Genomic DNA, 15,832 nt, shown 5'->3' with positions numbered 1-15,832 from the left:
AAAGACTTTCTGAGGGACCGGCCACAAACAGTGAGAATTGGATCTGTCATATCCACCACCCTGAAGCTTAGCACTGGCTCCACACAGGGCTGTGTGCTTAGTCCCTACCTGTATTCACTGTACACACATGATTGGGTATCTTCTGACTTATCCACTGTGATCATTAAGTTCACAGATGACCACAATACTGGGTCATATTACAGTGGAGATGAAACAGCCTACAGGGGGGAGGTTTAAAAACTCTCCACATGATGCTTAAAAAACAAACTGCACCTAAGTATGAGCAAGACCAAGGAGATGCTGTTGGGCTTCTGGAGGAAGAGAGATGAGCCTGCCCCACTTTACATCGAGGGGAGCTGTGTAGAGAGTGTCTCCTCCTTTCCTTGGAGTCCATTCAGCAAAGACTTCCCCTGGAAAAACAACATGATCCAGGTGGCCAGAAAGGCCCAACAGAGACTCAATTTCCTTAGGGTCTTGCATAAAAACAGCTTGGGACAACTGATTACCTCCTTTTACTGGTCCACTATAGAAATTGTCCTCACTTATTGCATCATGATAAGACTTGCTGGCTTAACAGCTGCAGATAGAAAAACATTACAGAGAGTGCTAAGCACAGCACAAATCATCATGGACTGTCCCCTAGATGAAATCACTAAAGCTCACTACCTTAGAAGAGTGAGGAAATCCTCAGGGACGACTCATACCCTGGTCAGTACTTCTTTGCTCTCCTACCATCCGGAAGGAGATATAGAAACACAGCCTAAAGAACAGTTTTTATCCATGGGATGTCAGACTCCTGAATGCGAAATAACATCATAACTACATAGTTTGACGGACTTGCAGGGTCAGCGCAACATGTAACATGTTCACACTGGTGCAATAGGACTGGGTGTTTGTTAATATGATTTATTCAGTTAGGGATTTTCTGTCTTTACTGTGACTTGTATTGTATTGTGCGGGGGTGCACTAAGGGAGCTCCACCAATCTTATTGTACATATGGTGTGTAATGACAATAAAGGTTGTTGTTGTTGTTATTATTATTATTATTCCTAGGAAGATGGGTGGCACACAAATTGAATCAAGAAATAAATAAAATAAATAAATTGTTATATCTTAGATTCTACTTGCAAGGTTGGCACAACATGTAACATGCTCACACTGGTGCAGTAGCACTGGGTGTTTATTAATATGATTTATTCGGTTAGGGATTTTCAGCCTTTACTGTAAGTTGTATTGTGTTGTGGGTGGGTGTGGGTGTACTGAGGGAGCTCCACCAATCTCATTATACATATGTTGTTCAGTGACAATAAAGGTTGTTGTTATTATTAGTGTTATAGCTTAGATTCCACAGCAAGGCTGTCAAACTCGCTTGCAAGCCAAATGGATCACGTGCTGGCCACATCCACATATGGTTTAGAGAAGGGGGGGGAAATTGTTATACATCACATGATCATGTCGTGATGACATGTTTGACACTCACTCCTATAAGCTTCATTTAGCATGTTAAATGTTAAGATTCACAACAATGCAATTAGAAAATACTAAAAAAGTATAGTTTATTTGGGAAGGGTTGTGAGTGAAAGCCTCTCTAGCAGCACGGCTGAGGTTTGCAAAGTTGTATCTGAGCAAATCACATGACTTCTGGAACACTGTCCTTTGCACAGACCACACCAAAGTGAAGATGTTTGGCTGTAATGCAATTGGACCAGAGGCCATCTGTTCAATAGCTAAAGCTGGGCTGACATGGGATTAGGCAACAGGACAAGGGTTGCAAAACACATCACCAAATCTGCAACAGAACGGCTGAAAAACAAAAGAATCATGGTGTTCCAATAGCAGTCAAAGTCCAGACGTCAACCCAACTGGGGGGACCTCAAAAGAGTTGTGCATAAAAAAACACCCACAATTTTGTAAAGAAGAGTGGGCCAAAATCCCTCCACAACAATGCAAGAGATTAATAAAGTCACAGAAAAAAGAACTGCTCCTACTTTTTCCTACTAAAGGTGGTTGTACAAATTATTGAATCATACATTTTTTCACATAACTTCTCCATTTTGGCTTTATTTTTATAAAATAAATGACAACCTGATGTAATATGTCATGAGTTGTTGTTCATCTGTGGTTGTATTTACCTACTTTTAAGAACTTCTAAGGACCAAATTATTTTTACTATGTGATAAGTAAAACCATAAAAGTCAAGGAGAGTGTACTTTCTCTTTCACATGACTGTTTTTCTGGAAGTACTAGGGATAGATTATAGATTTGGAGATACACATATCTACAATATGGAGATAATCCATGTCTTTCAAAGCCTGAAAACCCCCCCTCAAAATTGTTACAGTGAAACCTTCTGCGCTAAAGGCAATCAGGAATCTGATCAAGTTCATGATGTTGTTGGGGGCAATATGCTCCGATGTTGAGATGGCAAGGCTGAGGTTCAGGACTCAACAGGCTTCTGAAGTCATGGAAAATTTCAGAGTAGACGAATAGTCTGTGGTTTAGACATGTGATCCAAATCACAGAAGGCATGCTTGACTATTTGTATAATTTCTATATCTTTATATATTATCTGTCGTGCAGCAGCTGCCACTTATGCAATGAAGCGAAAGCAAAAAAATGTATAAATAAATATCTGTCTTGCAAAATGCTCAGTGCTCCTTCTTTATTCAGCTGAATAAATGTGTTGGCTCTATCAACATACATACACACTTGGACTCTTGTCTTTTATTTCACTGAGCCACATCTGTCAATCACAGTTATGTCATGGTAAGGTTGGTGGCCAATAAATTTGGGAAGCAACCTGCAGCAGCAGCAACTGACATGCTTCAGCCCAGTTGCTTCTCTGCTTCTCTGCTTCCAGGCCGTGGTGGAAACCGAACAGCCCGACTTGGTCCCATCTGCCCCCAACTCACCTTCCAACTGCTGCTACGATCCTTGGAAGAGCACAAAAGCCGCTCTGCACAGAAGCTTCCTCCCATCAGCATTCCGGTAGAGGAAGTTCCTTTGCGCTTCACATTTTCTCCCGTACTTTCTAGCAATGCAGTGTCGGTAGCTTTCTAGACACAGATGTTGCCTTACCGCCATCTAGCGACAGGAGGTGAAAAAACACGCTTTTCCAATCTCCACCAAAGCGTTTGGAAGATGTTTTCACTGATTACATAGGTAGTTTTCGACTCCTAGCAACCGATCTTTGCAATTGAGGCAAGTGAAATAGTAAAAAGTGATGTTACTTAGCTTCGGTTTTGGCTCCTTTGGGCTAGCCTTGATGCCTGGCTTGCAGTTTCCTTGGCAAAGGCTTTTGGAATGGGTTTCCCTCCCCACCTCTTTCCAAAGCTGGAGAGGACTGGCCAAAGTTGATGGTTTTGTCCTTCTCTGTGTCTCTAACCTAGTGCCTCCATCACTATACCGGACTGGATCCTTTTTTTCTTTTATTTTAGTTCAATTTAAGTTAGAATTTTAATTTTTTTTACATGTTGCTAAATATTTTAGATGCGTTTCTATTTATCACTTTATAATTGATATTTTTAAGTATTTTATAGATGGTGTTAAACAACGACAAGATCTTTTCTTTTTGCCTTTTTTTCATTTAAATATAAAGATGACTTCTACTCTGAGCGGAGCGACTGTAGCTCCACTAAGTGTTGTATGTTATGTATGTCATGTTTGTCTATGCAATTTAATAAAAAATATATATATAAAAAAAGAGGATCCCATCTCCGGGACACTACAACTGTCATAAATATGGTGTCAAGATTCCAAGTTACAGATACAATACAAGGAGTGCAATGCAAAATGCTAACCAAGGTGTTCCTCAAAGTCCAAATTTATTACGCATGCCATATTGGCGCATCTGGTGAAAATGCCATTCTGAAAGTCCCAAAAATTTCCCCACCCAAATTAAAAATCAAAGTTCTTTCCCCCAGTCCATATGTCTATCACATGCTCCAACCAGCACAGTGTCCCAACTCCATTAAGTTTCTGTCCATACCTCCCCAGCATCTAGTGATAACGTCCTTGGTTCCAAGGAGAAAGAAAGCATGTGTTTGTTGGCTAGGTACTGAATTTTTAAAAAAAAATCATGTAAGACAGGAGTGGCATAAGAGTTCCATATTGTTTCCAAGAAATTTTTTCCATAATATCAGAACAAGTCAACCCGAATATGAAGGAAAACCATTTTTTTTTTAAAAAACAATCTTTATTAAATTTCTACATATAAAAACAGTCAAAACAAACAAAACATACAAAAAAAGAAAGAGAAATGAAAGAATAGACAGACAAATCAGCTTAGAACAGATATAACATTCAGTTGCAATGGTGTTCGATATATGTACATAGTTATTTGCTTACCATCAGTTAATATTTTCTTTCAGTAAACACATACAGTGGTACCTCATCATACGAACTTAATTGGTTCCAGGAGGAGGTTCGTAAGGTGAAAAGTTCGTAAGACGAAACAATGTTTCCCATAGGAATCAATGTAAAAGCAAATAATGCGTGCAAATCCTTCAGGAAAATCCCAAACTTTAGAAGGGAGGCGAACAGAGGGCAGGGAGGAGCAGCTAAAGGGGGCGGGTGGAAGAAGCAAGGCTAGGCTAAAGGGTGAGTGGGAAGGAAGAAAGGCAAGGGGGGCGCCCCTCCCTTTTCTTTCTTCAAAAGACACCATTTCAGTGCCTTTGCAAGCATGCAAAATCTTTACTCCTCCAAGCTGCCCCTCCCTTTTCTTTCTTAAAAAGACAGTTTCAGTTCCTTTGCAAGCACGTTGTTCTCTGCAAAAAATTTCCTCCCCCAAGCTGCCCCTCCCTCCTCCCTTTTCTTTCTTAAAAAGACACAGTTTCACCCTTTCAGTTCCTTTGCAAGCACGTTGTTCTCTGCAAAATGTTTCCTACTTCAAGCAGCCCCTCCTTTTTCTGTCTTCAAAAAAGGGGAAAAGAAACCCCTTCATCCCAGCAGCAGCTGCTTGGGTTCGTAAGGTGAAAATAGTTTGGAAGAAGAGGCAAAAAAATCTTAAACACCGGGTTCGTATCTTGAAAAGTTCATTAGAAGAGGCATTTGTAAGATGAGGTACCACTGTATTTATTTGTTGTATAAAAGACATAATTTGTCAACTATATTGTTGACTATCACTATCAAGTGACTAATATTAAGTATTTGTATATAGTATGTGGAATTTTGTGTTTATTTTCTTTAGTTCTGTATACCATATTTGTATTCATTTTGGATATTTCTGAGGAAGGTACGGATTCGTTTTTAGGGGTTTTATGTTCCATATGTTCTATATTTTCATTATATTTAGGTACGAAAGGAAGGAGTGTCCAGTTTCACTTTTCCTTTAGGTTTTTAATGTATTTTTTCTGTTTGAGCCAATTGTACCAACTTTCCCATATTTTGTAAAATTCAGATTTATCTTTTCCCTTTAATTCCAACGTCACTTCGATCATTTCTGCACATTCAAAGACCTTAATTATGAAGGTTAACGTTGTGGGGGTTGTTTCTGGAAAACCAGTTTTAAGGCATTTATCACCAATGGAACAAAATATGGGGAGAGAAGGAATATGTAGTAACTGACATGTTTTAATCAAATTCCTTCTTATGGCTTTTGAACCACGAAGGTCACCTGCAGGGCAGAAAAGCCTTTACCATGAATGTGACTTACAACTTCCTGGATGGCCACAATTTTGAGGAACTACTTTTTCAGCATTAGTGTAATTTTGAAGGCTGAGTAGTGTTCTGTCTGGGTCACTCCGGAAGCTATGACCAACCCAAAAAGATAAGCCAGACACACCGGTTGAATCCAAACACAGTTTTACAATGGTAAAGAGAAAAGAAGCCAACAGAAAATGTCCTTACAAGTCAGGAAAGCACTGGAACTCCAAATAGATACACGAAGGCAATTGTTCATACATAAACACAGGATCCTCAATGCCAAACGAGGCTGTTGCTAACAGACACCAACCTCCCACGGGTCTTCAAGACTGCTGGGCCACGAGCCAGGAACAAAAACGCTGAGAGAAAATGCAGATAACAGCAACTCCACTTTGATAACAAAGAATTTGCTTGCCTTATAAACCCTTCCCTGCTAATGAGGGCCACACCCAACCCCCTGGTGTTCCTCATTCAACGCTGATAATATCTATTCAGTTGATTCCTCCTTTGATCCATGCGTCTCTGCCGCATGCTAATGATAGCTTGTGCGTCATCATCCAGGGACTCCAGAGACTCACAGCTACTGGCTTGAGAGAGCCCTTCCCCAGGGCTCCCAGGCCTTGCATCAGCGTCACCTTCGTGACTGCTGTCTGCACTGTCTGACTGTAAACAACTCTCCTCTCCGCTCTCAGCCTCCTCCGGGCATGGAGCCAGCAGAGACGCAGCTGGTCTTTGATCTGGCTCAGGCTGAACCACAACAAGTATTGTGTTCTTGACACAATCTTAGCATGTTTGCTGCACTTAATTTTTGGAACTCTTAGGGAAAAAAGAACGCTGAACCCGTGTCACCATGGGAGAAAAAGGCTGGGACTCATGGCAAGTAGCATTTCTATTATCTACCATCCTAAAAATAAAAAGAACACTCCGCAAGAGATTATTATTATTATTATTATTATTATTATTATTATTATTATTATTATTATTATTATTTAGATTTGTATGCCACCCTTCTCCGAATACTCTGGGTGGCTCACAGAATAAATATAGAAACAAAGAATACAAAACAAATCTAACACATTAACAAGCTACAGCTAAAATCCCTATATATTACTCAATCGGACAATCCAATCACACCATGCATCACAATTATTGGTCAGGGGAGAAAGATTTAATTGCCCCAGGCCTGGTGACATAGGTGAGTCTTAAGACTCTTGCGGAAGGCGAGGAGGGTGGGGGCAGTACGAATATCTGAGGGAGCTGATTCCAGAGGGCCGGAGCCCCCACAGAGAAGGCTCTTCCCCTAGGCCCCGCCAAATAATATTGACTTGGGGAAGGCCAACTCTGTGAGACCTAACCGGCCACTGGGATTTATGCGGTAGAAGGCGGTCCTGTAAGTAATCTGGTCCGATGCCCTGTAGGGCTTTGTAGGTCATTACCAACACTTTGAATTGAGTCCGGAAACCAATTGGTAACCAGTGCAGTCCACGGAGCATTGGAGAGACATGGGTATATCTAAGAAGACCCATGACCGCTTGCGCGGCTGCATTCTGCACAATTTGAAGTGCAGAATTTGAAGTGTCACCATGGGAGAAAAAGGCTGGGACTCATGGCAAGTAGCATTTCTATTATCTACCATCCTACCTTCAAAGGTAGCTCCATGTAGAGAGCATTGCAGTAGTCAAACCTCGAGGTGATAACAGCATGAGTTTCCGTGAGCAAGGACTCCCTATCCAGATAGGGCAGCAACTGGTGCACCAGGCGAACCTGGGCAAACGCCCCCCTCGTCACAGCCGAAAGGTGATGTTCTAGAGTCAGCTGTGGATCGAGGAGGACGCCCAAGTTGTGGACCCTCTCTGAGGGGATCAGTGATCGCCCCCCAGGTTAATGCAAAGACAGATGGAATTGTCCTTGGGAGGCAAAACCCACAGCCACTCCATCTTGTAGGGGTTGAGTTTGAGCCTGTTGACACCCATCCTAACCCTAACAGCCTCCAGGCACTGAGATTTTTTCCCACAGTCCAAACCAATTCTGCCGGTTCGCCCTTGTTTAGGTGAACTGGTAGTGGCAGCAGCAGGTCTGCCTAACTGCTCGGACATCTTCATAGCTGCTCTGCATGTGTAAAGGTGGAACACAGGAATGTTCACATTTCCAAACCAATAGTGAAGGTAACCAAATACCACTACTGGTCTGGAAACTCATACAGTTTCCCTCCTGTGTGAGTCCTCTGGTGTTGAAGAAGGCTGGAATTCCAACTGTAACTTTTCCCACAATCAGGACATTCAAAGGGTTTCTCTCCTGTGTGAATCCTCTGGTGTCTCACCAGGTTGGAACTCAGACTAAAGCTTTTCCCACAGTCTGGACATTCAAAGGGTTTATCTCCTGTATGAGTCCTCTGGTGTATAACCAGGCTGGAACTCTGACTGAAACTTTTTCCACAATCAGGACATTGAAAGGGTTTCTCTCCTGTGTGAATCCTCTGATGTTGAACCAGGCTGAAATTTTGAGTGAAACATTTCCCACACTCAGGACATTCAAAGGGTTTCTCTCCTGTGTGAGTCCTCAGGTGTTGAACCAGGCTGGAATTTTGAGTGAAACCTTTCCCACAATCAGGACATTCAAAGGGTTTCTCTGCTGTGTGAGTCCTCAGGTGTTTAACCAGACTGGAATTCTGACTGAAATTTTCCCCACAATAAGGACATTCCAAGGGTTTCTCGTCTGTGTGACACCTCTGATGGCCAATGAGGTTGGAATTCCGACTGAAACGTTTCCCACAGTCAGGGCATTTAAAGGGTTTCTCTCCTGTGTGAATCTTCTGGTGGCCAATAAGGTTGGAATTTTGACTGAAACTTTTCCAACAGTAAGGACATTTAAAGGGTTTCTCTCCTGAATGAGTTCTCTGGTGCTGAACCAGGGTGGAATTCTGACTAAAACATTTCTCACAATCAGGACATTCAAATGGTTTCTCTCCTGTATGAGTCCTCTGGTGTTTAACCAGGCTGCAATTATGACTGAAACTTTTCCCACAGTCAGGACATTCAAATGGTTTCTCTCCTGTATGAATTCTCTGGTGCACTACCAGGTAAGAACTCTGACTGAAACTTTTACCACAGTCAGGACATGCAAATGGTTTCTCTCCTGAATGAGTCCTCTGGTGTACTACCAGATGAGAACTCTGACTGAAACTTTTACCACAATCAGGACATTCAAATGGTTTCTCTCCCGTATGAGTCCTCTGGTGTATCACCAAGCTGAGATTATGACTGAAACTTTTCCCACAATCAGAACATTCAAATGGTTTCTCTCCTGTATGAATTCTCTGGTGCAGTACTAGATGAGAACTCTGACTGAAACTTTTACCACAATCAGGACAATCAAAGGGTTTCTCTCCTGTATGAGTCCTCTGATGTAGTACCAGGTGAGAACTCTGACTGAAACTTTTACCACAGTCAGGACATTCAAATGGTTTCTCTCCTGTATGAGTCCTCTGGTGTAGTACCAGGTAAGAACTCTGACTGAAACTTTTACCACAGTCAGGACATTCAAAAGGTTTCTCTCCTGTGTGAGTCCTCATGTGTTGAACCAGGCTGGAATTTTGAGTGAAACCTTTCCCGCAATCAGGACATTCAAAGATTTTCTCTCCTGTGTGAGTTCTCAGGTGTATAACCAGACTGGAATTCTGACTGAAATTTTCCCCACAATAAGCACATTCCAAGGGTTTCTCTCGTGTGTGACACCTCTGGTGGACAATGAGATTGGAATTCCGACTGAAACGTTTCCCACAGTCAGGACATTTAAAGGGTTTCTCCCCTGTGTGACACCTCTGGTGGACAATGAGATTGGAATTCCGACTGAAACGTTTCCCACAGTCAAGACATTTAAAGGGTTTCTCTCCTGTATGAATTCTCTGGTGTTCAACTAGGCTGCCATTTTGTGTGAAACCTTTCCCACAATCAGGACATTCAAAGGGTTTTTCTCCTGTATGAGTCCTCTGGTGTTGAACCAGGCTGTATTTCTGACTGAAACATTTCTCACAATCAGTACATTCAAATGGCTTCTGCTTGGTGTGATGCAAGGTTTCCATGCTCGCTGAAGCATTTACCGCATTGGGAACACTTCTAGGGCTTCTCTCCTTTATGGATCCTTTCAGAACCCCAACAAAATTGTGCTCTTATTTTGATCCTCTTTGTCTGTAAAATATAAATATAAGTGTATATTTAATTGAGCATAAAATGGTGGCAGGAGCTGAGAAAAATAGCTTGTGTTCTAATAAGCTCTTACATTAATCATGATTAATTTGTCACATATCTATTCAATGATGAAATTCACTTTTTGATTGGGTCAATCACAAAATCTTAGCAGTGTAAAAGGTCATTTTCAAATACATAAAATAGACAATACACCCTCTTTGATTTCTATTTATTTATTTATTTATTTATTAGATTTGTATGCCGCCCCTCTCGGTGGACTCTATGTTTTTAATTATCAGGATATCATCTGTTAGTTTGTCACCTGCATCTCTAAAACTGTCTGGTTTGGTTCTGCAACCCAATAAGAGAGACATAGACTTCAGTGGATAATCAGAACTGCAGAAAAAACAATTATTGCCATCCTGCCTTCCACTGAGGACCTGTATACTGTACTGTATGAGTCAAAAAGAGGACCGGGAAAATATTTACAGACCCTTCGCATCCTGGACATAAATACCTTCAAAATGTTTCTAGAGAGCACTGCACACCAAAACAACTGGACACAAGAACAGCTTTTTCTGGATGCCATCAGTCTGCTAAACAAATAATTCCCTCACCACTGTCAAATTATTAAGGCTGCATTACTACTGCTATTAGCTTTTCTCATCGTTCCTGTCACCCATCTCCTCCCACGGATGTCTGTCTGACTGTACCTTGTTGCTTGTTTCCTTACAATTTATATCAATATTGTTTACTGCTTACTTATTTCAACACTATGACAATCATTAAGTGTTGTACCTTATGATTCTTGACAAATGTATATTTTGTTTTATGTAAATTGAGAGCATATGCACCAGAGACAAATTCCTTGTGTGTCCAATAACATTTGGCCAGTGAAGAATTCTATTCCATTCTATCATAAATATCATTGAAACAGAACAGAATATAATAACAAAATTGGAAGGGACCATGCAGGTCTTCGGATCAAAACCCTGCTCAAGCAGGAGACTCTATACCCATGATGGCGAATCTATGGCATGTGAGTCACAGGTGGCACGTGGAGCTACATCAGGAGGAATGTTGCCCTATTTCACCTCCAGCTGACTTTTGACCCTGGGGAACGCCGTTTCGCCCTCCGGACGCTTCAGGGAAGCTGTCCTGAAGCCCCGGAATGCAAAAAGCCAGCCAACAGACAAACCGGAAGTTCGGAAAATGCACTTCCAGTTTGCCCGTTGTGCTGTTTTTTTCACTCCAGGGCTTTAGGAAGCTTCCCCAAACCCTCCAGAGTGTAAAAATAGCAGAACAGGTCAACCGGATGTGAATTTTCCAAACTTCCCATTTATTTATTTATTTATTCATTCATTCATTCATTCATTCATTCATTCATTCATTCATTCATTCATTCATTCATTCATTCATTCATTCATTCATTCTTTTATTTTATTTTTTTATTTTATTTATTTATTTATTTTATTTTATTTATTTTATTTTATTTTATTTTTTATTTTATTTTATTTTATTTTATTTATTTATTCATTATTTTATTTATTTATTTATTTATTTATTTATTCATTATTTTATTTTATTTTATTTTTATTTTTTGTTTGTTTGTTTGTTTGTTTATTTATTGGATTTGTATGCCGCCCCTCTCCGCAGACTCGGGGCAGCTAACAACAGTGGTAAAACAACATGAACAATCCAATTAATAAAAACAACTAAAAAACCCTTATTATAAAAAACCAAACATACACACAAACATACCATGCATAACTTGTAATAGCCTAGGGGGAAAGGATAACTTTACTCCCCCATGCCTGGCGACAAAGGTGGGTCGTAAGTAATTGGCAAAACACAAGGAGGGTGGGGGCCGTTCTAATCTCTGGGGGGAGTTGGTTCCAGAGGGCTGGGGCCGCCACAGAGAAGGCTCTTCCCCTGGGGCCCGCCAAATGACATTGTTTGGTCGACGGGACCCGGAGAAGGCCAACTCTGTGGGGCCTTATCGGCCGCTGGGATTCGTGCGGTAGAAGGCGGTTCCAGATGTATTCTGGCCCAATGCCATGTAGGGCTTTAAAGGTCATTACCAACACTTTGAATTGTGACCAGAAACCGATCGGCAGCCAGTGCAGGCCATTTGCCCATTTTTCCACTGTCCCAGGTTTTGGTTAGGGTTAGTTCAAATGTGTGCGGAATGGGGTGGATTGTGCACATGTGCAGGGGCATCATGATGTGTGTGTGTGAGTATGTGTTGGGGAAGGAAGGTGTGTGGGCACTTGCTAGCACACCCATGCAGCCCCTTTTGGTACATAAACCAAAAAAGGTTCACCATCACTGCTCTCTACCATTTCAGACAAGTGGCTGTTTCATCTCTTTTGAAAAGCTCTCAGTGATGGAGCACCACAAACTCTGAAGGCACCCCATTCTCCTGGTTACTTGTTTCCACCATTAGGAAATTTCTCACTGCTTCAAAGAGGCCAAGTAGCAGTCAGGTACTGCTAATACAAATCTAATAAATAAATAAATTTCATAATTGGTCTTATATAGTTCTTTTATAATTTCTCCTCAGTTTATTGTTATTACGGTAAATACTTTGTTTTAAAATTAGCTTATTGCTCTGTTAGAATGTTCTTTTATACTAAGTCACTTTTTTCTCACTCATTATTGTCTATATATACTCTACGATCTCTGTGAGTTCTCAGAATTTAATATCTCTATACTATTATTAAGTTTTCTTCCGTTTATATAACCATTTATACCATTCGTCCCAAATTTGGTAATAATCCATGTCTTCTTCTGTGGTAGATAAATCCACAGTAACTGAATTTAAACATGCGTGGGATAAACATATATCCATCCTAAGATAAAATACAGAAAATAGTATAAGGGCAGACTAGATGGACCATGAGGTCTTTTTCTGCCGTCAGACTTCTATGTTTCTATGTTTCTTTTTATTTTAATCTCATGCTTAGTCTACTCATTTTTGCCACTTCAAATATTTTATTGATCACTTGTAGGTTGATGGGAATTGTTTCTTTCTTCCATGATTGTGCATAGCAAATCCTCGCCGCAGTTGAAATATGGATTATCAAATATTGTATGTCTTTGTGTATTTTTGGGTCTATTATGCCCAATAGAAATATTTCAAGTTTTAGTTCTATATTAAATGATATAATTTCTCTTAACCAACATTGAAATTTTTTCCAATATGTCCTAGCCCCGTGACATGTCTACCATATGTGGTATTAAGTCCCTAGTTCTTTTTTACTTTTGAGAAATTCTAAGGACCAAATGATTTTTATTATGTCTTCATAAGTAAAACCATAAAAGTCAAAGAGACTGTACTTTCTTTTTCACATGACTGTTTATCTGGAAGTACTTGGGATAGATTATATATTTGGAGATATGTACATTCAGAGATAAATAAAAATACACACATCTACAATATGGAGATAATCCATGTCTTCCAAAGCCTGAAAAAAACTCAAAATGGTTAGTCAAACCTTCTGCACTAAAGTCAATCAGAAATCTGATCAATTTCCTGATTGCTCCTATGTTGAGATGGCAAGGCTGAGGTTCAGGCTTCAACAGGCTTCTGAAGCCATGGAAAATTTCACAGTAGACGACTTGTCTGTTGTTTAGACATGTGAGCCAAATCACAGAAGGCATGCTTGACTATTTGTATAATTTCTACATTTTTATATATTATCTACATAATATATAGTTATAATTATATAAGAGTTGTTAATCTAATCCTATGTAGCTTCTGCTCTGGAAATATCACACTACTTACCAGGGCATACAAAATTTTTGCCAGACCTATCCTAGAATACAGCTCATCTGTTTGGAACCCATACCGCATCTCAGACATTAACACCCTCGAAAATGTCCAGAGATACTTCACCAGAAGAGCCCTTCGCTCCTCCACTGGAAACAGAATACCCTACGAAACTAGACTTACAATCCTGGGCCTAGAAAGCTTAGAACTAAGACGCCTTAAACATGATCTAAGTATTGCCCACAAGATTATATGCTGCAATGTCCTGCCTGTCAACGACTACTTCAGCTTCAATCACAACAATACAAGAGCACATAACAGATTCAAGCTCAATATTAACCGCTCCAAACTTGACTGTAAAAAATACGACTTTAGCAATAGAGTTGTTGAAGCGTGGAACTCATTTATTTATTTATTTATTGGATTTGTATGCCGCCCCTCTCCGGACTCCGTAGTATCATCCCCTAACCCCCAACATTTTACCCTTAGACTGTCCATGGTTGACCTCTCCAGATTCCTAAGAGGTCAGCAAGGGGCGTGTATAAGTGCACTAGAGCAGGGGTCTCCAACCGCCGGTCCGCGGACCGGGACCGGGCCGTTGGGGGTTTTCAGCCGGTCCGTGGCGCCAGGGCCCCCTCGGCCTTTCCGCGCTGCCCACCGCCCGCCCGATTTGCCCCCTCTGCTCCTCTGCCACCTCCTGCCTTTCACCGCAGCTCCTCCCGCACCCGGAACGCACGCCCTGCCCGCCTCACATTTGCCGAGAGGACTTTCGCCCCGGGCTCTCAGCAAGGGGGCTGCATGAGAGGCGGGGCCGGCGGAAGGTGATATTCAATGTCGGGGGCGCACGGACGGTTTTGCGCGCGCTCCCTATCTCCCTGCTAGCCCACTCGGAATACTGTATTCAAAATAAGAAAAGCCTTCGCCGGCAAAGGCTTTTCTTATTTTGAATACGTATTCCGAGTGGGCTAGCAGGGAGATAGGGAGCGCGCGCAAAACCGCCCGTGCGCCCCCGACATTGAATATCACCTTCCGCCGGCCCCGCCTCTCATGCAAACCCCCTTGCTGAGAGCCCGGGGCGAAAGTCCTCTCGGCAAATGTGAGGCGGGCAGGGCGTGCGCGCATCACCGCTGAGAAGAACGGAGAGAGAACGAGAGTGAGTGAAAGCAACAGACAGCAAGATAGAGAGAAAGTGAGAAAGAGAGAGTGAGAGAAAGGGGGGGAGAGAAAGAGATAGCAAGAGAGAGAGAACAAGAGAGAGAAAGAGCGTGAGAAACAAAACAAGAGAGAAAGAGTGAGAGAGAGAGAAAGCAAAAGAGACAGAAAGAAAACAAGAGAGAGAAAGTGAGAAGAAGAGAGAGAAAGAGGGGGAGAGAGAGAGAAAGAGAGAGGGGGGAGAGAGAGAAAGAGAGGGAGAAAGAGAGGGAAAGGGGGGAGAGATAGCAAGAGAGGGAGAGAGAAAGAGAGGGAAAGGGGGAGAGAGGGGGGAGAGAAAGAGGAGATAAAGGAAGAGGAGAGAGAGAAAGGAAGAGAAAGAAAGAAAGAGGGATAGAAAGAGAGAGAGAGTGAGAGATGCTCAGTGAGCCTTTCTTTGAAGTTGCCTTTCTTTCTTTCTTTCTTTCTTTCTTTCTCTTTCTTTCTTTCTTGCTCTTTTTCTTTCTCTCTTTTACCTTTCCTTCCTCTATTTCTTTTCTTTCTCCTTCCTACCTTCTTCCCTCCCTCCCTCCAGTCCTTCCTTTCTTACTCTCCCCTTTCATAAGTTTCCTTGCTTCCTTCCTCTGTTCCTGTCCCTTCCCTCTTTCCTTCTTTCTTCCTTCCTTCCTTTCCTCCCTTCCTTTCCTCCCTCCATTTCTTGCTTTCCTTTTCCTTCCTCCCTTCTTTCCTCCCTCATTCCCTTCTTTCACTCCTTCCTCTCTTACTCTCCCCTTTCACACCTTTCTTTGCTTCTTTGCACCCTTCTTCTGTTCCTGTACCTTCCCTCTTTCCTTCCTTCCTTCCCACCCTCCGTCCATTCATTCACCCATTCCTCTCTTGATCGCCCCTTTTACGGCGCCGCTGACAGCTAGCTCCCCCCCCCCCACCGGGCCATGGAAAACTGGTCTAGCTGAAAGCCGGTCCCTGGTGCAAAAAAGGTTGGGGACCTCTGCACTAGAGTGCCTTCCGACCCCTATCCTATTCTCTCTCCTATATCCCATATATCTTCTCTTCTTTCCCTACATCTTTCTTCTATTC

The 15,832-nt window shown here is 41.9% G+C and overlaps 1 protein-coding gene across 1 annotated transcript in view; it reads right to left on the bottom strand.

Moving 5' to 3' along the window:
* The window catches only part of LOC139159269 (zinc finger protein 850-like), a 34,572-nt gene that overhangs the window by 18,109 nt on the left and 631 nt on the right, over positions 1 to 15,832 (bottom strand). The window contains exons 2-4 of the mRNA XM_070736604.1: positions 7,828 to 9,831; positions 6,223 to 6,391; positions 2,914 to 3,057 (exon numbers count right to left, since the gene is read on the bottom strand). Coding sequence (XP_070592705.1) covers positions 2,914 to 3,057; positions 6,223 to 6,391; positions 7,828 to 9,725 — 2,211 coding nt within the window. The 5' untranslated portion in view covers positions 9,726 to 9,831. The remainder of the gene's footprint in view (positions 1 to 2,913; positions 3,058 to 6,222; positions 6,392 to 7,827; positions 9,832 to 15,832) is intronic.

Source organism: Erythrolamprus reginae, chromosome 2, assembly GCF_031021105.1.
Source record: "Erythrolamprus reginae isolate rEryReg1 chromosome 2, rEryReg1.hap1, whole genome shotgun sequence".
Taxonomy (NCBI): Eukaryota; Metazoa; Chordata; class Lepidosauria; order Squamata; family Dipsadidae; genus Erythrolamprus; species Erythrolamprus reginae.
This window is presented reverse-complemented; position numbering and strand designations above follow the sequence as displayed.